Source organism: Balearica regulorum, chromosome 1, assembly GCF_011004875.1.
Source record: "Balearica regulorum gibbericeps isolate bBalReg1 chromosome 1, bBalReg1.pri, whole genome shotgun sequence".
Classification (NCBI taxonomy): domain Eukaryota; kingdom Metazoa; phylum Chordata; class Aves; order Gruiformes; family Gruidae; genus Balearica; species Balearica regulorum.
In genome coordinates, this window is record NC_046184.1 from 69,631,174 (window position 1) to 69,655,851 (window position 24,678).

At 46.0% G+C, this 24,678-nt stretch overlaps 2 protein-coding genes across 2 annotated transcripts; both read right to left on the reverse strand.

Annotated features, from left to right (window-relative positions):
- Positions 1–3,468: 3,468 nt before the first annotated feature.
- On the reverse strand, positions 3,469–11,579 carry LOC104636029 (aldo-keto reductase family 1 member B1-like). Its single transcript, XM_075757493.1, has 10 exons — positions 11,499–11,579; positions 9,987–10,154; positions 8,830–8,946; positions 7,444–7,521; positions 6,747–6,869; positions 5,473–5,579; positions 5,265–5,346; positions 4,666–4,749; positions 3,833–3,915; positions 3,469–3,533 (listed from the first exon to the last, which is right to left on the reverse strand). Exons 1-10 carry the CDS (start codon positions 11,562–11,564, stop codon positions 3,491–3,493), a joined length of 951 nt encoding a protein of 316 aa, XP_075613608.1. The 5' UTR covers positions 11,565–11,579; the 3' UTR covers positions 3,469–3,490.
- A 5,108-nt stretch (positions 11,580–16,687) lies between these two features.
- LOC104632186 (aldo-keto reductase family 1 member B1) lies at positions 16,688–24,619 on the reverse strand. Its single transcript, XM_075757501.1, has 10 exons — positions 24,464–24,619; positions 23,784–23,951; positions 22,437–22,553; positions 21,087–21,164; positions 20,324–20,446; positions 19,725–19,825; positions 19,485–19,566; positions 18,892–18,975; positions 18,049–18,131; positions 16,688–17,325 (listed from the first exon to the last, which is right to left on the reverse strand). Exons 1-10 carry the CDS (start codon positions 24,527–24,529, stop codon positions 17,283–17,285), a joined length of 945 nt encoding a protein of 314 aa, XP_075613616.1. The 5' UTR covers positions 24,530–24,619; the 3' UTR covers positions 16,688–17,282.
- Positions 24,620–24,678: the final 59 nt, after the last annotated feature.

The window sequence follows — 24,678 nt, forward strand, 5'->3', positions numbered from 1 at the left end:
GTGCACCAGGTAGGCCAGGGTGCAGCTGCAGGAGCAGCGAGTGGTCTTAAAGTGATTGGCTTATAGGGGGACCTTGGCACCTCTGGGAGGAAACTGAGGACTGATGGCAACGTAAAAACAAAACCCTTTCAGGAAGCCTGAGGTTAAGCAGACCTGTGGAGATGGGCATGCTGCTCCCCAGAGTGTGAGCACTCTCTCAACAGTCCTTTGCTCAGAGTGAAACTGCAGAAATGCTGAACACTTGCAGCAACTGGTGTCCCTGCAGTGGCTGTCTGTGGTGGTGCCGGGAAGCCGGAGCAAATGGGATATAGTTTTTGTCTTGGAAGAGCAGAGTTCTGGGGAGTTTGGGTTCTATGCTACTTGTAAGCACTCCCCTGCACAAGGGAGGAAGACTTTAGGATCTACTAGTGAAGGGCTGTGTGGAGCAATGGCTCAATTCTGCTGATCCCACAGATGAGACACCCCCACAGAGGGACTGGGAAGAAGGAGGTAGTCAACTGCAGTTACTTGGACTGCTGGATTGTGGTGTATATTAAGATTGTTGCAGCGTTGATCCTGATAATTTTGTCTGCTGGGGAAGGGATGAGTTTGTGATGTGCGTTATGTTCACACTGATGAGATGTTAACTACACTAGTCTGGTCTGCAGGGACAAGGGATGGAGTTTATAAGTGAATATGGATTAAGATTGTGATGATGTTAAAGAGTTTGTATGAGGGTGAAACAATTCTTAATATATCTTTCAATGAGGCGAAGGTTGGAACGTAAAGGACGTAAATTGCAGAGGGTATCAGAGGATGGCAGTGGTGACCTGTGTGGAGACCATGAACTGCTCAGTGCCAGCCAGAACCAATTCAATCTAGCTTCAAAACCAATGTAAACACCCTACCTCATGCCAAAATTTAAGCTTACGGTGCTCTGGCTCAGACACACTGTTGAAAACAGAGGTGCGCTTTTTGAAGGGGAGGTTCACGCTGGAAGGGCTTACTTCTGAGGAGACTGCAGCTGGTGGATGAGCCATGCTGGAGCAAGGAAACCCCTGATGGCACTGCAGCCACTGGGTGACCCATGCTGGATACATCACTGAAAAGACAGTGGTGTAAACCTTTGGCTCTCCCTGCACCATAGCAAATATTGTACCTTGATTGTTCAATAAAAATGTGTATCTGGGCTCAGCAGAGCTGTGTCACCTCAGCCTCAGGATTGCTGAGGGTTTTATGGGTTTGCTTCCTTCAGGAAGCTGCAAAATAAATGTTCTTGGATTACATGTTCATGAATCGAAAGTGGAAATTTTGGAAAGAAAGTCCTAAGGTGCCTCTTTTCTTGAACAAAGGTTTTATTATTTTCCATGAAACCTAATGTGCAACTTTATGATTGTGCATTTGGTCACCTGCCCAGTAGGAGGAAACAGAAGGGTGACACAGCCACAAAAGCAAATACCTCTGCATCTCACCTGATGCTGTTAAAGGAACCTTGATTGTTTTGATGGTTTGAGCGTCAGGTGAGAAGGAGGTTTGGGGATTGATACCTCAAGACCTACCCTTGGACATCTTCTGTGTGCCAGCTATGCTTCAGAGTGGGTGTCAGGGCACGTGGGGAAGCTCAGGGGCCTGGCTCTGTTATCACTGGGTTGCTGGGACTTGTGTCTCCTCTCCACACTGCCCTCTGGGGCCAGGTGCTGCTGGAGGAGGAGGTCAAAGGAGTAGGTGGGCACAGGCTCTGCTGCTTCCTTCTGGGGGTGAGCAAGCCCCCACTACTGCAGTGGTGTGGGAGGGCTTGGGGCCCCCAGCTGCAGCTCTGGGGCTGTGGGCCAGGGCCGTGGTGGGAGGGGCTGGCTGAGCTGAAGGGTGCTGCTGGAGGAGATGGTTGGAGCAGGATGGGCCATCGTCCCTGACCACTTGTCCTGGACTGACTGCCCTGGCTTCAGAGCATTTGGTGCTGCCCAGGGAATCAGCCCCCAAGGCTGGCAGGGAAGCCAGCAGTTTGGGCACAGCACCAAGGGGCTGAGTCTCCCCTGACCAGGGTGCAGACACCCAGGTTGCATGGTGTCTGAAATGTGCCCCAGGACTGCTGGGGACTGTGGCCAGAGCTCAGGGGCTGGTGGCCGGTGGGGAAGGAGTAACACAGGTCTCCTCTGAGGGCTGGCTGCCCTCTGGTGCCCACACGGGAAAGTGCTGAGTGGCTTTCTTGTCCCTAAAGTGCAGGTGACTGCAGCCAAAATGCATATATTTCACCTTTGTTCACAGGAGAGAGGGTGCATGAGGTCTAGAGGGCCTAAAAAGAACAAGTTGGGTCTGAAGAAAGGGCAGCTCCCACCATGGGTATAATGGATCCTACTGAATGCTGCTGTCTTGTTCAGCCCAAATCTCCTTTGGCTGTGACTGGAGCTTAGAAGTTGCCCCTGAGTTGAGTACCTAGAGTTGGATGATTCCCCAGACAGACTGCAGCAGCTGCCTGTGACTTAGAAGCAAAGGACAACTGTGCAGAGTGTGTCTGAAATACAAAGTGCATCTTAAAAATAGGACAGCAAGTTTGACTGTGATAGGCTAACATCTATTAGTTCTGTACAGAAGCACTAAAAATGCTTGTACTGCATCGCCTGCCACATTTTGTTCCTGGCCCAGGGGGTTGCATATTACCTTCTTTCAGAAGTTTTAGTCTGAAGAAAATTAACAGTTGTATCTACAACAAGCAGAATATCTAACTCAAAAATAATGGAGCTAGCAAAGAACAACTTAGTTCCTAAAGTCAAATGGTATTGGGGATCCAGCATCCTGTCTTACTTCTAACTATAAGGTCTAAGCAGGAACATAAACACTCACATAATCAAAGCAAAAGATTTTTTTGATCAGGCAGGAATCTTCTTTTGCATTATTACATTTAAAGATTTGTTTTTCCTCAAAGATGAGCATTTGAATGAAACAGTATGTGCAAGTTTGAGAGGTTTTTTTGCTTGTTAACAGTTTTCCACATAAGGATAGAATTTCACAGCTAGCAATAATCTGGACCACATGTTGAAGTTGTGTTGGATTCAAAACCCACCATGCTGTTGTATTCTGACACATAGGAGAAAGGCTGTGTAAAAATACTGCTGAGCATGTAACCTGTATGTTTTCTGTATATAGATTTTTAAATTTTTTTTTAAAGAAATAGATAAGGAGTAAAACCCCTTTCTCAATTAATTCTGGAGTGGTTGTCCCACTCCAACAAGAGAGTGTATAAATGTAAATCTGTAGTTCAAAGTCTCTCCTTGTTTTCTCCTTAATTCTCTGCCAAAATGTGGCATTATTATTACAGCCCACATTGTGTTCTAAGAACACAAATTTTACTCTATCCTTTCAAAAAAGAAAGAAAGAAACAAACAAAAAAAATCACTGAATACATACACTGTGACTTTATTGGCTACAGGAAGAGAGATGCAATAAGAAAGCTAGATAAATTGATAGCAGAATATCAGACCAGGCTCTGGAGGAGGGCAGGATATGACCATCTTCAGTATTCTGCACTGAAAGGGTACTCCTTGTGAGTTTTGCACCTGAAGGAAATCAAAGACTTAATTTCAGCCATCAATATTTTTTCAGCCATCAATAAATCAAGCTCTAGTCAGTGCTTAGAGGAGCCACCCTGGCAGGATCTGAACTATATAGTTGTAGAATGGATTTCTTCCATATTTGTTTTCCTAGATAGTATGTGCTGTTTGTATACTAGGAACAAAGTCACTTTATCACTCAGGCTCTCAACATTCTAGGCAATGTTTAGATGCAAAATCTCTGTGTATATAGTATTCATAACTTAAGGGTTTGGAAAAAACAAATACTGAAAGCTACCACTTACGTGCTCATTGTATAGGCTCTCCAGTTTCTGTTAAAGCTGAAAATAGTTGCCATCTCCTCTTTAGTCAATTTGAAGTCAAACACCTAACAAGAGAAACAGCTATAAACCACCTCTCTGAACAAATCAGAGATTGTAAGCAAAAATCCACAAAGTTAAAGAGTAAGTCTACAAGGGAGGGAAGCTGGTTAGAAGAAATGACTGCTTCAAGGAGGAGAGAGAGGCATATCTCTATTTCCAAGAATTCACCAGCAGAGAGAATGAAAAAAGAATATCCAAAGTTACAACTACATATGCCAGCTGTTGCAAGATGCTTGGTGAGCATGTAGCACTGCATCTGTCACTTGTGAAGGATGCATTTTTCTGTCCGGTTCCAAAGGAACATCTACAAGACTTTCATATTTCACTTAATCCAGCTATGTCTTTTGAAATCCTGATGATCAGTTTCAGTCAGGGACTATTGAACTAACAATGGAGCAACATGGTTTATTGACACCAGGACAGCTTTAACAGTGCTTGCTCTGCATAAGCCTTTTGTAGCGTGCAACTGCACTTGGGTGCCAGTCAAGCGCCATATGCCAATTCATCTGCAGAATAGGAGACACCATGTAAGGCAACTAAGATTATCAGCATACCGTTTGCAAAAAAAAAAAAACCAACTTTGTTCACTTCAGCTCTCCAATTGTAAGCTTAAGCCTAGCCCTCAGTAGAGAGAAGCCCAGTCCTCTTGCCTGAGGAGGACCTGGGCAATGGTGAGAAAGGATTGCTCCTTGCTCCGCAGGGAGAAGCCACGTCATCCCTGCAGGGCAGCACTCAGCTCACTCATAGTCACTCACCTTGAAGTTCTCCACAATGCACTGTGGTGTGACAGACTTGGGAATCACAATCACATTTCTCTGGATCTGGAAGCGAAGGAGAACCTGCAAGAACAGACAGCAGAATCATTCCTCATGTTCTGGAGGAAGCAGAGCCTGTTCCAATGGCTGTTTTCCCTAAGCTATACCCACTTCTGCAGAGCTGCATTTCAAATCGTTCCCATCCCTGTGGCCTAGGTAGTGCTTCCTGGAGAGCAAAGAGGGAAGTGGTGGAGCCTCACATGGAAAGCCTCCTTTCCCATCCAGCTTTGGGACAATCAAGTCTTTTCCTTCCCACCTAGACTTTTATCAAGGTTTTGTTCTCTGCAATGAGATGGGAAGACTGAAACATGACAGCATCTGAAGACAAGTCAAGAAAATGTTTCTTCTTGATGGTCAGAGCGCCCTTGCAAGCATGCATCAAAGGCCACACAGTAAACACACCTGCGTTGCTACTTAACACCACTGAGGAGCACCACAGGTGACAGGGAACGAAGTGCCAGCCTGTCCTTTACATTGTCATTAGCTGTCCTTTCTGCTGCGTTACAAGAAGGGGTACCCACTGTGCAGCACCAGCATACCTGTGCTGGGGTTTTGTTGTGCTTGGCTGCAATCTCTTTGATCTTGGGGTCATCCAGAAGGGAAGGATCCTCTGGCTTAGCCCTACACCAAGGGAAGATAGCAACAGAAATCTGTATTTAGATGAACCATTGATGGTGCATTTACTGTCTCAGTGCTCCAATCATAATCCACACTGGCTCCCTCTCAAATTGCAAGGCAGCCCCTTACCATGGCCTGTCAGGAGAGCCAAGGGGACTGTATGCTGTCACAGCAATCCCTTTGCTGTGACAGTACTTGATCAGCTTCTCCTGGGTAAGGTATGGATTGCATTCGATCTGCCAACACAGGAGTATAGAGATTAATAGCAATACAAGTGCTGTAACTCACTCTAGGGATGACCTCCTAATGCACTTACAGGTCAATTTTTGCCCTAATGTGCCAGTCTTTCAAAGTATTATTCAGCCTTAGTTTTGTACAGCACTTTTACAGTAAGGCTTCTTGCATCTCTGTGTCTTTGCCCTGGGAAAGAACATTTCATAATGCTCATCTTTGGTTTCTTTGGTCCCTGAGAAGGCATGTTCTGAGGTGCTTCTCAGAGATTTCTAACCAGTGGTTTAGCAAATCTTGAAAACCCCAGTGCCTTGTATATTCAGTAAGAATGTGGAGAGGGATTAGAAGAACACGCAACATCTGCTGTTCTCCCTTTTCTGTTCTTGTCAGAAAAGCCCCACTCTTGTGAGTTTGTATGACGGGGTTCTGTAGATACCTGTAGATGATATAGATGCTTTTTTTTTTCCTTTTAGCCTGCTCTTTTTTTGGTAGCTACATGCAGAGAAAGTGTTAAGGTATCTTTAGGACTTATAAGCTCTGGAGACTAATACTCTTGGTGAACCTGCAAGAACTACTGAATTCAGAAGTGGAAGAGATGTCTGAATCTGTGCAAGGCCACAGAGATAAGCATCTAGAGCAGGTTATGTAGCAACTGCATATGAGAGAGTAGTGGCTGCTATGTGCCAAGACTAGGTAAATTTTTGTATACATGTATATAAAATAAAGTGTATGTATAACGAAGTCTTCAGGGCAGATAGCAGGAAGCCATTGGTATGTCAATACATGCTCTGCTTCTGCATATACAGTTAAAATTGACCTCCCATTTCCCGTTGGGTGACTGGGTGAATTGTGCATTCATATACGCATGCATGAGAAGAAATGCATGTGTTGTGTGAAGAGTTATCTGCTATTAATAGCAGATAGATGCTATTACTGATAACAGAACAAGTAAGGTATTTTAAGAAGTTATGGTTGTAATTTTTGTACCACAAATTCATCCCCTATCAGGATACAGGAGATCTGCAACATCCTCATGTGTACCTAGAAACAATCATAGGGTATTCACATGCTGTTGTCTACTTTGTTCTGCCTTTTTCCATCTCCTCATTCCACTGTAATTAGATCTTTATAATCCCTGAAAACTATTCACCTGCAGTCACTTTGCAGCTTACCTGGTTATTGGCAGGCTTGTGTTTCAGTCCTGGTTTGTTCAGGATTCTTTCAATCTGCTCATGGTTGAAGTTGGAAATACCAATGGCTTTTACCAGACCAGCATCCACCAGCTCTTCCATGGCCTAACACAAAGGGGAACAAAGTCAACATCCACTGTACAAGACAGGGCCTGGCAATGTTCCTCCCGGTATGGCTTGTTCCCTTTCACGGGAAGGGAAAGACAACTGTTTGGAGTTGCCAAGTTAGTCCCTTGGGGAAAAGGGCACACTGTTGTATTTGTGCCATGTCTTCCATCTCACCCAAGCCCAAAGGCTCATTTCTTGAGATGGTGGAAACACCAAGTTAGTTATGTGTGGAAAATAACGATAATCCGTACTGTGCTATCAGGCTAGCACTGGAGCGCTCTACCCCAGGCTGTAGGCAAGATCATAACCTAAAATATCTTTATTCCTGCAAAGCGTATTTGAGTAGTTTAAAGAACTGTGGTGAAGACAGTTCTGTGGTTATTACACTTAAGCAATCAGGTCTGCAGCTCCACTGAAGATCATCAGCTTGACTAGGCATTATGTTTTGAAAAGCCACATTGTATACCATACGATAAATACACCAGAACTTTGTGACTGCAGGAGGTAATGAAAGCATGGAAAAGAATGCCAAGGACAGAAGACATGATTCTCCCGCTGTGGCTGAACTTACCTCCCATGTATGCAGAATATCTGTGTTGCTGGGTATTGACATGCCTTTGTCATCTGTGGGAAAGAGCTCCTCTCCTGCCTGTCAGGGAGAAAGAAAATGCTTGAAACACTCTTTGGTGGGAAGTTACTACCAAGACAGCTGAGGACCACAATAGCTTCAACTTCTACTGCTGAAAATACTAATACTTGTCTACATTGTTCATGCAGGTTGATGGCATTTTGCCAGCAGCCATTCCTAGTAGGAGGGACAGGTGTATCTCCTGGACCCAGCAAAGTGGTGACTCACCAAAACACATACAGAAAAACAAGTCACACCACTTGCGGAACAAAGCAGAACAAGCAAGCTTGCTGTACTCCTCTATCATGCCTATTGCAGGAGAACAAGGACTGTTTTCTGAGGATTTGTTTTTTGAAAAGTAAGAGGACCTGTTTAGGTCCAAAGGACATTTAAGCAAGGTCTACAGTGAGCCACATCTGCTGAACAACGTATTACATACATACACACAGAGGTCTTCTGTGAGGGGAGCCTCAGTTTAAGTTGGCGGCACAGAGAGAGGTCCCCACATCTCCGTATTGCTCTACACCTAGCGTGTTGTGCAGATGTCAGAGTAATATGCCGTGACACTTTTACTCAAGGGCTTTGTTCCCATAGAACAAACCATGACAGCTCTGAAAGTAGGGCAAACAGTTGATAAGCTGGAAAGCAACAGATAGGATGGAGGTCTTAACCTGTCTGTAGCAGAAAGGAAAAGCTAAGACTAGAAACAGACTGGGACATCAGGGCCTTTGAAGTACATGAAGAATGAAACTTGATGTCAGAAAGTCTCACCTTTTGAAATCCAAGGTCTGTAGAACAACACTAAGGTTCCCGCAGCAAAGTTCAGCTCAATCTGCACTGTATTAAGGACTCAGTGATTAAAGACAGAAATGGAAAATAGAAGCATATCCTTTTGCTCTGTGATTCTGTAACATGCAGAGGAAAGAATTTATGTCGGGCAGCAAAGCACAGCCCTCCTCCCCACAAAGGAGGAGGCTAAGTCATTGGCAGATGAGTAGATTTTTGATTTGTAGAAGACAACACATAGCCAAAAGTAAAGCAGCACAACTGATACTTGCAGCTGGGAGACCTGATCTCAGTGCCAGGTCTGCCCCTCCCACTATCAAAAGGGCAGAGGATGCTGTGTAAGCAGCAGTCTCAGGGGCAGAGATCAAGAGCCTGGCTCACGTGGCCAGAGTAAAGCTGAATGAGCAGCACTGGAGCAGTGCTGGTACGCACAACAGACCCACGGTCTTCCTGGACTGGAGCAGCAGTAGTGCCGCAAGTGTTACTGGCGGTTTTGAGGAGTTCTCCCAGGAGGGAAAGCCAAGGGCATTGCTGTTACTGTACCTTGAACCCAAGAGGCCAGTGCATGAGGTAGAGATCCAGGTAATCCAGTTTCAGGTCAGCAAGGGTCTTCTGGCAGGCTCCCTTCACCAGAGGTTTGTCATGAAATGTGCACCACAGCTAGAGACAAAAAGCCAAGGCACACCGTGACCTCCTGGGTTAAAGTTCTCAGGTGCTCTCCTGCCCAGGACAGAAATGCTCCATCTTCTTTGGAAGGTGATGTGGAATTAGGCCACCTCTTTCAGAGGGGACTTGCTCTGTGACGGGACTGGCCTGTGACACTAAATGCACTATATGCAGTGGCAGCACAGGTCTTTGAGCAGGATCATAACAGACAGAGTCCTCTGGTTCCATCTTACTTAAAAGATCATTTGCGCTATCCCCTTTTACACAGGGTCTGCCTTTGCAGCAGGCAAAGCCAAGAAAATGTAAGCCAAGCCACAGAGAAACGGTTGGCTCCAACCTTTACCAAGGCAAGCAGCAACTTCAAAATCCAGCTAAGTAGCCCATTTCTCTTAATAAGCAAGAGCTAGAGAAGCCACCAACCACAGCTTCCTTGGGACAGGCGCTGAGCAGATTACCCTGTCCCAAGGTGCCCAGAACCTCATCTTCCTCACACAGCAGAGACACTGCTTTGGCAGGACTGCGAGCCGGGCTGCTGGACCAAGCACCAGGCACTGCCAGGCTCATCTCCTCTGCTGTGCTTTAGCAGTCAGTGAGGTGCCATTGCCAAACTGGCATCGCCTCTGTGTCAGTCCATGACACCAAGTGATCCCAGGCCTCTGCATCACAGATTTCTACCTTGCTTGGTGCTACCTGGCCCACTGCCTTTTTCTGCTTCCCTTCTTCTGCACCAGTTGGTCTGCAGGTATGAGATGGAGGGCCAGGTTCCTCCTCGTCCATCCCCCAGCACTTCTGGGTCTCCTCAGCAGAGTGCCAGGCCACAGCAGGGTGCAGATACAGCGTATCCTTCCTAACTCTCCACACAGAATGGAGTGAAGCAGTAAGTTTGCATCAGGAGTGACTTGAATGTTGTTATGAATTGCTTTATCCTATGACATAAAGTTTGTTTCCTGTAGTTAAGCATCCTACTGTGAAAATACTATAGACAAAGCATTCCCCTACCCCTGCTCCAGGCTGAAAGATTGTCAGATCCTTACCTTACTGACAATGAAGAGGTCCTCTCGTTTCACAACACCTTCCTTGATTTTCTGCTGGATCCCTTCCCCAACTTCCTTCTCATTCTGGTACACGTAGGCACAGTCAAAGTGGCGGTACCCAGCATCGATGGCAGCCATCACTGCAGCTGTTACTTGCCCAGCTGGGGACTGAGAACAAAAAAAGAAGGTAAAGATTCCAAATCAAAGCGTACAGGCTATTTCTTAGTTATCTAAAGAAACACATACAGAGAGGTTTTAAGAAGAGTTCTTCCAAGCAGTGTTCGTAAGCTTATATTCATCTTACAAATGCCAGCTCCTGGGCTTGAAGCCAGCAACCAGCCCCACTCCCACACATGCTCAGCCCAACAGCCAGGGAGAGCAGAGCCCCCAACAGCAGGACAGTTCTGCAGCACTGGACCAGGGGAAACAATTTTGTACCAGGGAGCTCTTGCAGAGCCTCTTGCCCAGCACTCCTCACTTCCCAGCACTGTTTGAGAAGAGAAATAGCAACTGCCCAGCTGGGAGAATTTTAATTTGATGGAGAGGGCAGTGGTCTACACTTTAGTCATTCACATCACCATGGAATACTGTACTGCTCTACCCCAGCTCCTCCCCTAGGCACATCACACCTGTCATTTGAAGGTTACATCACCTGCTTCCTTCAGAAATGAGAGAGATGTACATTTCTATGTGTTTCTATATCCTGAAAGGGCACACAAGAGCTGTGCACAAAGAAATGTTAGTATATCTTGTTCAGGCAAATCCCGTAATGCTTGTTTTCAGCTGTTGTACGGATTACTGTTTGATTTTGCAGTCATCATAACAGTGGTGCAAATCTTTGTCAGAACTTGCTTGAAACGCATGAATTGTCTTCTAAAGGCTGTATCTTATTACCGGGTGATTCAAGGCAACCTCCCCCTGGATTTCAGTTACTCAGCACAGAAGCAGCAGGCAAGCTGAGCACCCCACTGCACTAGCTTTCGCCTTGGGGAGGGATGGGGAGCGGCGGGGAGCGGGGCCCGGGAGGTCGCTGCAGCGGCGGGAGCCTGGCCGGGAGGGGATGCGCTCCCCCCCTGCGGGGGGCGGGAGGGGTTGGAGGAGCCACCTCTCACGTACCGGAGCGGGGGAGAGGGCAAGAAGGACAGAGAGCACGCTGGGGAAAACAGCTGAAAAGCAGCGCGGGGCTCCATCTACGGGCACCGCCGTACCGAGAGCGTTACCCCAGCGGCGGCCCGGACGGCATGTCGGTGGTGGCGGCAGCGGGGACGGGTCCCCGAGCCCAGCCCAGCCCAGCTCGGACCCCGGCAGCATCAGCTGCGCCCGCAGGGGCCAGGCCGCCCCCACCCGCGCTCCCTCCCCACCGCGGGGCTCGCTAGAGCGACCCGGAGCGCTTTGGAACCCCCGCGGCCCGGCTGGTGCCAGGCGGAGATGGCACCGAGACTGGCTGCAGACCCCTCTGGGAGCGAGGGGCCGCTGCCCGGCCGAGGGTACTGCCGAGACCTCCCCCATTACCTTCCATGTGCCCAGCCCCAGGAGGGGCATCTTGGCTGCGGTGTTCAGCTCCACATAGGTCGCCATGGCCCCACAGAAGAACGCTGCTGGGTAGTGCCGCCAGCCGACCCCCTTTAATAGCGGCCCGGCCCGCCCCGCCCCGGGACCTGCCCGGGGACAGCCACCGCCTTACCGCAGCCGGGCTCGGTTACACCGACTTAGGGTGGTTTAGTGCAGCTTCCTCCAAGGTTGAGAGCCTCAGGCCGAGGGATGTCTCTGAGCCCTTCGGGTAGGAGCGGTGTCCTCCCACCACGGGGATGGTGGTTCGGGCTTTTGCAGAGCTCCCATGGTATGGGCAGCCTATGTGAATTCAGCCTTCAGTTGCTTTGTGAAGGTGGGATGAATGTAGCCTATGCTTGTGATAGTAGGAGAGGAAAAATGAGCTGTTTTGTAGGAGCAATTTAGAAAGCAGTGATTTTAAAGAAGAATGTAATTTTTAATGTTGTGAAAAGTTTTTTAAGTTGCAGAAGAATAGCAAGTTTTTAATGAGTGTCATGATGATCACGTTGCCCCTCTATTTTCAGGGAGGTGCAGATCATATTTCAGAATAAAATATAAAAATGTGGAAATAAATGGTATGTGGTCTGTAATTTCACATTACAAACTAGCTTTGAAATTTTGCAGATACGAGTATGCAGTGCTGTTGAAAGGGTCATAGCGTGGTGGGGGAAAAATATACCTGCAGGATCCAGTAGATGATCGAGGATGTGATGTTAACACCACCTGGGAAGCTTTATTGCTTGCTCATGCTTGGAGAATTTATTCAGGTGCAAGCATTGGCTGGGAATATAATGATGAATTTTTCTCTGGGTGCTTTTCCCAGAGCAGATGCTTAGCTGTTTCATACTTTTTGCTCTGCTTATCTGAGGGCAGACAAAGTAATTGGTTGTCTCTTTAATCTTCCTCCTGTTTTGCATCAGCATCATCAGCAGGATGTGATGTTTCAGTTGTATCACAAAACAGTTATATAATGCTGTGTTTGCCTTTTACCTTTTTCTGGATTCCATCTCCGTAAATCTGCTCTGAGTGTACTCAGTCTCTTGGGGTTTGGCTCAGGGGTGAGTGAAAACAATCGAAAGATTGTGATTAGCCTGAGCTGGCTCCTCAGTTCTGTTAACAGTATTAAAAGCAAGCTGTTTGCACAAGAGGCCTCCTGCCATCCCAGCTGAGGGGTTTTCACATTTCCTTTTTTACATTCTACTACTGTCCTTCCCTCAGTCAAGGGAAACAGACGCCGCCATCTGCGGCACTGTAGGAAAGCTCCTTGTGCCAGTCAAGGCATTGTGTTTTTGCTGGGAGTTGCTGATGGTGGGTGAGGGACCGGAGCTAAGGTTAACAGAAGTGCAGAGTGAGTACTGTTGGGGAGGTGGACTATGTGGTGTTAGCTGGGCTCAAAGAGAACAGTTTTCCATGCCTGACCTCTGTCTTGGTCTTAATTATTGGCAGAAGTCACGTGGAAACTTGTCCTGACAAAGATTTTCACTCTGTTTTGAAACACCAAGATCACCTGCGCTGTTAGTAGGCTGCCCCCTTTTTCCTGATGACTGCTAAATTTTATGGAGCATGCACTTCACAATTTTTTTTTTTGCAAAATAACATGTTAAGCCATGCCTGTGATTAGCTCTTTCAGGGCAGCCTGAAGACCAGCTGAAGTACCAGTTTGCCTCTGTTCTCCTTTGTATTTCCTGGATGCTTCCGCTAGCAGTATTGTGCTGAGTTTATTAGTATCAGCAATGTCGTGATTTGACTCTAGATGTTGTAGGTCTTGGTGTAGGGAGTGCCAGAATCAGCCAGGTTTTGCACTGGATTGGTACCAAGGTGAACTGGTGCCATCAGAGAATCATGCTCTGCGAGTCTGTGGAAGCTTGCAAAGCCTGGCTCTTTGGCCAGTAAGGTGGGATCTCCTGTAAGAAAGGGCAGAAAACCCTGTAGTGCTTGGTCTCATTCTTCTGAGTGCGTCTGTCTGGAGAGAGGTTTCAAAGTCTTGCGTTCCTGCGGCAAGGAGCTAGGTAGAGTGTGTGATGGCAGATAATGAGACTTGGTGGAGAGCACAGCTGAGAAATGCAATTTGTCCTTCCTGTCATGTTCTTCTGAGATTTTTGTGTTGCTTCCTCTGTGGCCTGTTCATGTTCTCCTGTGCAGGTGGGTGCTTGGTTTTCCCCAATGGTTTCTTGCATGAGAGATGTCTCTGTCTTTTAGCAGAGGATTTTGGGCAGAAGGTTTGTGTTTTGCTTTGCTGTTTACACCTGTTGGTGTGAGACTTTCCCCAGATCATGCCAAGACATGGGAGCTGTCAGTTGCTTCTCTGTCCTAAAGGTGTGGCTGGGGTTGTCAGCTGGTGGTAGGGCCTCTGCGAGAGAAGTACTGCGTGCATCAGTGGGTAACAGCTAGACTGGGACATGTTGCGAGCTGTGCGCTTGATAAAATGCACAAAGGTTCTTTGCATGCGATGAGGAACTGTGTGTGTGAGGAAGGGTCTGATTTGATCTGTGTGCAAGGTTTTGCACTAAAGCTGGATGCTTATTGTAGCACCTTTCAGGTTTATCGTGTTGACATTTGCATGTAGTAATTCTAATTCACCAAAAATCCTAGCTTCAAGAGATGAACAGTGTTTGGCATCTCAGAGGAATGAGACACAAAATGATAGAAGTTGTTGCGTCCCAGTGGAACCAATTTTTACCAGCAGAAACGCTGCTTGGTTTGCTCCTGGCCTGCAATGACAGAGAAATGCAAGTCTTCTCTGAGGGCTGGTTGCCCTCTGCCTGTTGGGAAAAACACCACCTGGTTTTATTGGTGGGAATTGTCCCAGGGAGGGATCATGTCCATTAAGTGCAGGTGACTGCACTGACTTCGCCTCTGTCCACATAAGGGGGAAGAGAGTCTGCACAAGGTCTGGAGCATCTGAAGAACAAGATGGGCCAGAGCCAAGAGCAGCCCTTGCTCTGGGTATAACGAATCCCAAGAGCAGCCCTTGCTCTGGGTATAATGAATCACACTGAATGCTGCTGCCTGGTTTTGCCCAAACATCTCTTGGCTGTAACCAGAGCTTAGAGGTTGGCCCTGAGGTGGCTGCTTGTACCCACACTGTGGACACCTAAAGTTGGACGAGATGAATTCCCCCAGAGAGACTGCTGCATATGACCTGGAAATAAAGGACCAGTAGGGCCAGTGCAGTGTTTCAAATATGGAAATGTGTTTTAAAAAAACCCACTAAACCCACCATGACACAACCCACAAACACACCAACCAACAAAGGGACCAGCACTGGCCCTTGTAAGTTTCAATTCTTTTGCCTATAATAAGTAATATTTAGCATTAAGATGTGTACTCCAATTTTTTTTTTTGCCTCATCTTGAGGTTGTATGTTACATTCTTTTGGAAGTTTTGATTGGAAATATTTGGATGACCTCCATCTGAAAAAGCATATTAGATATGTTCTAGGTACTTGTATATATGTTAGATTATCTTATGTGATCTCAATATCACTGTACAGAGCAGAATATTGCACATTGTGGTTTGCTCCCCCATTGGAAAAAGTGAGACTAACAACACCTAAAGCTGTAATGTATCTGAGGTCTATTGTCCTGTCCCTCTCATAACCACAACACTCAAGCCAAAACCACAAGTTTTGTTCACACTTCATTTGAAAACAAAAGCTGCTTTCTTTTTAGTCACATATAGAGGCTAAGTTCTTTTTCCATTTGTCATGGGGTAAGGGAGCACCAGGCACTGGGAGACTGCTAAGCTGAATTTTTCAAGTAGACTAATGGAGGAATAACCTGTCAAGGAATGTTACAGAGTCTTGGTATATATGAGCTATGGATGTGAAGGGAGAAGAATACCTGGAAGTAGTCACAAGGTATAGTATTATGTATCCCTTATCTACTACTCCAGTGACTCAGTGTGGTCTCAACTGGGAGAAATACATCACTTGACTCTGACCTGCCTCAGTGTCAGGCTCTGGGCAGTGGCTTAGCACAGGCACGTAATACTACATCTTGTGACTTCATCATTTTGGATGTCTGTGTAGTGATGTTTCCCATAGTCTCTTTTATTATGAGTTTTATAGCTATATGTCAACACAGGCTGGCAATCAGATCAGTCCACACTATCACCATATAGCTTTCTAGCACTTCCAGGTATTGTTCTCCTGTCAGTTCCACCATCCATAGCTCTTATGTACCAAGACTCCTCACACAATTCCTGTTTTCACTGGCTAGTCAGCCATGCTTCATTACATCCAGTTATTCTACTCCTGATCAAGGCAAGACCTTGATGCTCCTGTGACATTCCACCTCTCAGCCTCTCCACCTTTGTCATCTGTCAAACATCTTTCATACATGCACTCATAATTACAAACTAATGATGCACAATGCAAGTAGCTCAAGTTTCTGTAAGTGTATTCGTTTGTTGCACACTAAATTACAATAGAGGTTAGTACAGCACAAGCTGTCAGTCAGCGTTGGGTCCTAATACTACTAACCTTTACAAAAAGCAGTTTTTTGTTAATTGTCTTGTTCACAAGGAAGTTTCCAGACCACCCAGTTGCTCAAGATACAACTCAAACTTCATATGCTTGTCAGACCCTACAGCTTGATCTGGTGTGGATCTTAGAGATCAGAATGCAGTAGTTGTACTGCAGATGCCCTGTGTCCATCAGCCCAAGGCACATTGCACTCACAGACCCTAGAGTGCCATGCTGTTGAAACACCTCCTAGCTATCCTGGCACTGCCCAATAAGGCTCACCTGCATCCTCCACCACAAGGGATAGGCTTTGTGAGGGGCAAGCTTTACTCATACATACAGTTACAGTTAACAGAGACCTGTCCCACTTACCATTACCAACCAAATCAGTCCACAGTGATACCACTGTACAGCTTTCCAGCTCTTTCAGGTGCTGGTCTCCTGGTTGCTTGTCAATCCACAGTCCATACTAAGGCTTGTCGTACTTGACTGAGTCTTCTTGTCAGCAGTGCACAGCTCAAAGCTTATTATACTAAGTTATTCAACTTTTGATCAAGACAAGTTCTTGATGGTCCTGTGACATCATTTAAAATTGAATATGGATGATGGTTTCCAATGACATTGTTAATCCAAGTGGCTTGGTTTGTCATTTTTTTCACATTAGACTAGAACTTCCAAACCAGTAGTAATCTAAACATTTTTTATTTTGGATAGGAATAAAATTGAACACTAATCTCTGTCCAGTTTCAGCCTTTAAAAACATACAACTGAAATAAGGCCCAGTATGAGTTGGTATGCATGTGTAGTGGATATTTCTCCCATTTACTCTTCTTTCCAAGAAAGCTTTGGGCTGTGCTCTAGAAGTAAAGGTAATTGTCTCTTATCTTCAGGCAGTGATTATATAGTTCATTCTTTCAGGGTAAATCTTTCTTCTGTGCTCACATACCCTTACCCTGCAGCCTTAAGTAATGTTGATGCAAGACACAAGATAAAAATATCAGTTGCTAATTCATTCTTCATGATTTCTGCTTTGCTATTTCAACCATGCAGAGACACTCATTAGATGAGTAGAGAATTATTATAGCCCATATTTTGTTCTTTAGAACAATTTTACTATTTCCTTCCACCAAAGAAGAAAAACCTAAAGTCACTGAATACATATACTATGCCTTTGCTGGCAGGAGAGATACAGTGTGCAAGCTACATAGTGGACAACTCTAGGCAGTGGTAGAAGCTCATTAGACCCCAGAGGCCTGCAGGAGGACAGGATAAAAGTATCTTCAGTATTCTGCATTGAAAGGGTACTCCTTGTGATTTTTGCACCTGAGTGAAGTCAAAGAGGAAAGATTATTCTCAAGGCTGAAATAAATGCTGCCTAGAACTACACTGGCTGTAGAGAGGAGCCTTCAAGGGAGGCTCTGAATTGTGTAACTACAGAATGAAGAGACTTATTAGTGTCTAAGTGGCACACATGACCAACAAGTTCAAGTCTATTCCTATTATTCAGAAACCAAGTAGTGTTGTGACCAAGTTACTTTCTAGATAAAGAGTTAAAGTTCACACTGCTTGCAGAGAAACAGTAGTTTCTGTGGCCTTTCAGCCAACACTTCTTGTCTGGCTATAGGATTCCAAGATATACATCTGCAAGCAGTCATTCTTCATACTGCACTTCCCCCAACCACCTATGTAAGAGCTGACATCAGTTTATAATGGTAATTTTTTTTTTGTGAGTTAAGTTTAAAACCACCTAATGCTCATTTCTCTAATATGGACATAGCCAAAGTTATTAACTATAAGCTTCCTTTGGGAATTCCAGACAAAGTTCCCTGAAAAAAGGACTCACAATGAGTACATAGGATGACCTGTACTCATTCTTTAGTCAATAAAGTGAGCTATAACACCAAGATGTTAAGTTACAGATATTTCATCTCTCAAGTGATTTCAGATTTCAAAACATACCCAATTTAAACAGCTATACTAGTACCTGTGAGATTACAATAAATATTTTTGAGAATATGAGTTTGAAGAAAACAAGGTGTCACTTACGTGATCATTTCACAGATCCTCCAGTTTCTGTTTAAGCTGAGAAGTGTTGCCATCTCCTCTTTGGTCAATTCAAAGTCAAACACCTAACGACAAACAGCTGCAAATCACCTCTCTGAACAAATCAAATCAGAAGCAATATTCACAAGACTAAAGAACAAGTTCACATCAGAAAATGCTAGTTAGAAATGATGGCTTTGTGAGACAGGGAAAGCAAAATAAATCTCTCTGGATTTTCAAGTCTCTACTGGAAGAGGGAAGAAACAAATAAAAAAAATCCCTAGTTGCAGTTACATGTGCCAGCTGCTCCAACGTGTTTGTGAGCACTTAATGTTACAGAACACCTCTATTTGTGGAAGATTTTCTCTCCAACTCTAAAGAAACATCTAGAAGACTTTCATATTTCAATAAATCCAGCTGTTACTCCTGAAATCTTGATGTCCAATATCAGGCAAAAAACCCTGACTTAACAGTCAGAGGAACAATGTGGTTTACTGATATCAGGACTCTTCCTTTAGTATTGCTTACTCTCTATTTTGAGGAATTTTACTGCACTTGGGCTCCAAGCAAACCCTGCTTGCCACTTCATCCACAAGTTACAGAACAGGAGACACTATGTAAGGTGACTAATAAGGTTAGAAACAGGATGTTGATAAAAGCACTGCCTATCTCTTTTCTCCAAATGTAGTTTTCATTGTAGCCCTAGATTCCAGACAGAGAGAAAAAGCCCAGTCCTCTTGCCTGAGGAGGACCTGGGCAATGGTGAGAAAGGATTGCTCCTTGCTCTGCAGGGAGAAGCCACGTCATCCCTGCAGGGCAGCACTCAGCTCACTCATAGTCACTCACCTTGAAGTTCTCCACAATGCGCTGTGGTGTGACAGACTTGGGAATCGCAATCACATTTCTCTGGATCTGGAAGCGAAGGAGAACCTGCAGGAACAGACCACTGAGTCAGAGAAGACAGCTCTTCCTCTGGAGGAAGCAGAGCCTATTCCAATGGCTGTTTTCCCTAAGCTATACCCACTTCTGCAGAGCTGCATTTCAAATCGTTCCCATCCCTGTGGCCTAGGTAATGCTTCCTGGAGAGCAAAAAGGGAAGTGGTAGAGGCCCACATGAAAGGCTTCCTTTCCCATACAGCTCTGGAACAGTCCGTTCCTTTTCTTCCCAACTGGACTTCCAGCAGTCTATGCAAGGCTTTCATTCTCTGCAAGAGGATGTAACATCTGAAGATGAGTCAAGAATCTTTTTCTGGCTGAGGACCAAAGGTATTCAAGTATATATTGCAGGTCATATAGTAGACAACCTGCATTGCTACTTAATTCCACAAAAGAGCACCACAGTTCACAGGAAACTCTGATAGAGACCATACTTTCTCTTCAGGCCTAGTTTCCTTAATGGCTGTGTTACAAGGAGTACCCACTGCCTGGTACCTATGTACCTGTGCTGGGGTTTTGTTGTGCTTGGCTGCAATCTCTTTGATCTTGGGGTCATCCAGAAGGGAAGGCTCCTCTGGTTTAGCCCTACACAGAGACAAAAAGGAAGAAATGGCAAAGAATCTCTGCAAAGAGTCTACCTAGTATACTTATATTAAAAAGTGTGCACACACACCTGCACCATTACTCATTCAATTAGTCTGAAAGCTTCAAACTTAAACCACACTAACCCACTTGGAAATTACCTGTCAGGGCGCCCAAGAGGACAATATGCTGTCACAGTGATCCCTTTGGATTGGCAATAGTTGATAAGCTTTTCCTGGGAAAGGTATGGATGACACTCGATCTGCCAACACAGGAGTAGAGACTGTGTAGAACTACTGTAGTGTTTCCATGCTCCAGAGATTTTCTTCTGAATCTTAATTTTTTTTAATTACAGGCTGCCTTAATCCTACCCTGCATGTGGTCTATGTGACCATAGAAGACTAGTTCTATAGGGCACCAACTTTTATAATGAGTCCTTATATGCTTTTTGGATTTTGTTCCAAGAGGCTTTATAAAGAGTCATTGATTACAGTCAGAATGATAGCTCATGTCTGGATTCTTTATCCCTCCAGAGAGAATGCTTCATAGGAAATACTCCAGAATTTGTAAACAGCAGTTCAGCAAGGTGAGACAAAGGCAATATTCCAGTCCTTTTTGTACCAAGAAACATCCACATAGTGGGATTTAGAGCATATGCTGTTATCTACTTAGTTCTCCCTTTTTCCATTTCCTCATTTCACTGTAATCAGATCTTTGTAATTCCTGAAAACTATTCACCTGCAGTCACTTTTCAGCTTACCTGGTTATTGGCAGGCTTGTGTTTCAGTCCCGGTTTGTTCAGGATTCTTTCAGTCTGCTCACGGTTAAAGTTGGAGATACCAATGGCTTTTACCAGACCAGCATCCACCAGCTCTTCCATGGCCTAACACAAAGGGGAACAAAGTCAACATCCACTGTACAAGACAGGGCCTGAGCACATTTTTTCCCTGAGGTGGCTTGTTTCCCTTCATGGGAAGCACAAAAATAACTGTTTGGACTTGCCAAATTTTTGATTCTCAAGAGGAAGGGGGGACCAGTAGTATCTGTGCCATGTCTTTATCACACCAAAGCCCAAAATCATTGTTGGGACTGAAATTCACTGAGTTACACAAGGAAAAGACAACTCTAAGTCACTACCATCACAGCACTGGAGGGCTACGCCTTGGGAGGATGACAGGATCACAACTTGATTGTCTATCTTTGCAAAATTGGTTTCAGCAGTTCAAGAACTGCATGAAAACTGTGGTGAAGAAAAATCACACAGTTATGATCAAGTAAATAATTTTTTCTAACCTCAGTCTGGTCTGCAGCTCCACTGAAAGTGACTGTGCAGCTCAGTGACTTGAGATGCTACTCCACAGTGAACAGCAATAATAGCTTGAGTAAGCATGCTACATACTGCTGTCAAAGCAGCTGCCACATACTTCTGTGAATTCCTTTCAACTAATTCTGCATACATGCATGAGCCATTCTGTGACTGCTGAGGACAGAAGACATGATTCTCCCGCTGTGGCTGAACTTACCTCCCATGTATGCAGAATATCTGTGTTGCTGGGTATTGACATGCCTTTGTCATCTGTGGGAAAGAGCTCCTCTCCTGCCTGTCAGGGAGAAAGAAAATGCTTGAAAATCTGTTGAGAAATTCACTTAATACCATGAGAGCTCACAACCATGACAGCTTAAACTTCTTGTGCAGGCAAGAATACTAATTCTTGTCTACATTCTGTCATTCCTTCCTGAGGAACAGGAGGAATTTAAGGCATTTCTGCCAGTGACCACTGCCATAAAGACAGGTTTTTCTGCTGGACCCCTCAAAGTGATGACTCGCCCAAACATGTACAGGGAAATGCATCACTCAACTATAGCCTCCAGTCTCACACATGTTCACTTCATGTATTGTTCTTTTGTGCCCACTTAGGAAGAACCATTTTGTTCTTTTTCCAGAAGAGCATCAGGGGACTTAGGTACTGGCAACATGTAGCTTTGGTCTATATGCCACCAGATCTGCTAAAAAGACATGTTACATGCGGTGTCAGTTCTTCTATGACAAAGCTCAGGGTAAAGCCGCTAATACTAGGAAAATTAGAAGAGCCTTTACGTACAAGTTATGAAAAGACACCAAGACTGAACTGTGTTTAACAGCTGTTTGCTACTGTCACCATGAGACAGCTTCATTTTCACAGCTTTGTTAATGTGAAGCTGAAAGAGTATGAAATAAGGTGAGCATCTCAAAAGCAACAGGTAGGATGGAGACTGATCAGACTGTAGCAGGAAGGAAAGGTTAAGACTAGAACTAGTCAAACTGAGACATCAACTCCTTCACTAATCAGTGGAAGAGTTTAGGCTCCCCAAGAAGTTTCACCTTTGGAATTCCTGTCTCCTTGGAACAACACGAAGGCTCTCAGAGACAAAGTCAAATCAATCTGTACTGTATTAAAGACTTGGGGATTAGAGAGAGAAATGGAAAACAGAAATATTTTCTCTTGCTCTGTGATTCTGTAACACACAGAGGAAGATTTCTGACAGGCAGCAAAGTGCAGCCCACCTTCCAGCAAGGGCTGATTTTCAGTGAGCATACACAGATTCATAGGAGAAAGCAGCCTATCATATGCTTGCAGCTAGGATATCTGCCCCTAGTTTTCAGACCAACATTCCCAGGATCAAAGGGGCATGCAACCAGCAGTCTCAGGGACAGAGATCAATAGGCTGGCTCATGTGGCCAGAGTAAAGCTGAGCACCAGAACAGTGCTGGTACACACAAGAGACACTGATTGCCTTTCTCAGCCAGAGCAATTGTTGGGCTGTAAAGCCACATAGCTCCCCAAAAGCAGTAGTCACAAGAAACAAAGCCAAGGGCATTGCTGTTACTATACCTTCAAACCAAAAGGCCAGTGCATGAGGTAGAGATCCAGGTAATCCAGTTTCAGGTCAGCAAGGGTCTTCTGGCAGGCTCCCTTCACCAGAGGTTTGTCGTGAAATGTGCACCACAGCTAGAGACAAAAAGCCAAGGCACACCGTGACCTCCTGGGTTAAAGTTCTCAGGTGCTCTCCTGCCCAGGACAGAAATGCTCCATCTTCTTTGGAAGGTGATGTGGAATTAGGCTGTCCTAGTGCTCTTCAGATGGGCTTGCTCTGTGACGGGACTGGCCTGTGACACTAAATGCACTATATGCAGTGGCAGCACAGGTCTTTGAGCAGGATCATAACAGACAGAGTCCTCTGGTTCCATCTTACTTAAAAGATCATTTGCGCTATCCCCTTTTACACAGGGTCTGCCTTTGCAGCAGGCAAAGCCAAGAAAATGTAAGCCAAGCCACAGAGAAACGGTTGGCTCCAACCTTTACCAAGGCAAGCAGCAACTTCAAAATCCAGCTAAGTAGCCCATTTCTCTTAATAAGCAAGAGCTAGAGAAGCCACCAACCACAGCTTCCTTGGGACAGGCGCTGAGCAGATTACCCTGTCCCAAGGTGCCCAGAACCTCATCTTCCTCACACAGCAGAGACACTGCTTTGGCAGGACTGCGAGCCGGGCTGCTGGACCAAGCACCAGGCACTGCCAGGCTCATCTCCTCTGCTGTGCTTTAGCAGTCAGTGAGGTGCCATTGCCAAACTGGCATCGCCTCTGTGTCAGTCCATGACACCAAGTGATCCCAGGCCTCTGCATCACAGATTTCTACCTTGCTTGGTGCTACCTGGCCCACTGCCTTTTTCTGCTTCCCTTCTTCTGCACCAGTTGGTCTGCAGGTATGAGATGGAGGGCCAGGTTCCTCCTCATCCATCCCCCAGCACTTCTGGGTCTCCTCAGCAGAGTGCCAGGCCACAGCAGTGCTGTGGTGCTGAAGCTTTCAGTAGATTTTGGGGGGGGGGGGAAATCAGTCTTGACTTCCTTCAGTGTTATCAGATTGATTGGGGAAGAAAGCTGCCACCTGATAGTTAACATAAGGATGATTTTTTATGATAAAAGTGATTCTTCTCCCTGCTCAAGTAACTCATTCTTCCTATCCAATGGCTACATCAATAAAAATTACTATTAGTGAGCAAGAAAGAGTCAAACTGTATCACAGTGCTGATGAAGCAAAACAAGCAAGTAGTATCAGGAAAAACCTCATTTACATTACAAGTAGTTTTATGCTGTAGCATGGGAGAAACTTTAGTTTCCTACTATAAAAATATCATAGGTAAAGCTGGTCTGTCCATGACCCAAGGCCACCTGATCCTTACCTTACTGACAATGAAGAGGTCCTCTCGTTTCACAACACCTTCCTTGATTTTCTGCTGGATCCCCTCCCCAACTTCCTTCTCATTCTGGTACACATAGGCACAGTCAAAGTGGCGGTACCCAGCATCGATGGCAGCCATCACTGCAGCTTCCACCTTACCTGGTGGGGACTGAAGGGAAAAGGGTGTAACATGTCTCAATTTTGGGATTCTTACAAGCTGCTCCCTAGGTAACCAGAGGGTAAACACACAAAGGGGGTTTAAAAGGAGAGTTCCCATAAAGGTTTCTTAGGCCCATGGACATCTCACACACACGGGCTCCTGAGCTTAAAGCCAGCCTCCAGCCGTTCCTCTGTCACCCCACTCCCAGGCAGGGCTCAGCCCAACAGAGCTGAGGCCCCAACACCAGGGCAGCTCTCCAGGGCCAGACCAAGGCCTCCTCACCTCCCACACCACTTCTCAGAAGCCCCCAGCAGCTGCCAGCACAGGGGTTCAGCCCAGCCGAGGGCCCTCAGCGACCCACATCCCCGGGCAGAGCCCTGCAACAGCGCAAGGGCTCGGCCTGCTGCGAGGGGGGAGCGAGAGACCCTCGGCGCCAAGCGCGGCCGGAATTCCCCAAACGGTACGGCCGGGCCACATAGCGGCGACCCCGTACGCGCTGCAGGAGGGCTCGCCGCGGTTACCTTCCATGTGCCGAGCCCCAGGAGGGGCACCTTGGCCGCAGCACCCAACCGTACGTAGGTCGCCATTGCCCCACTCAGGAACGCGCCGCGCGCCGAGCGCTTTAACGGCGGCAGGGCCCGCCCCCGAGCTGTCGGTACGGCCCTTCCCCGGGGGTGGTGCCCCCCGCTCGGCCTTCCCCTCCCTAGCAGCCAATCAGCGCTCACGTCCTGCCCCG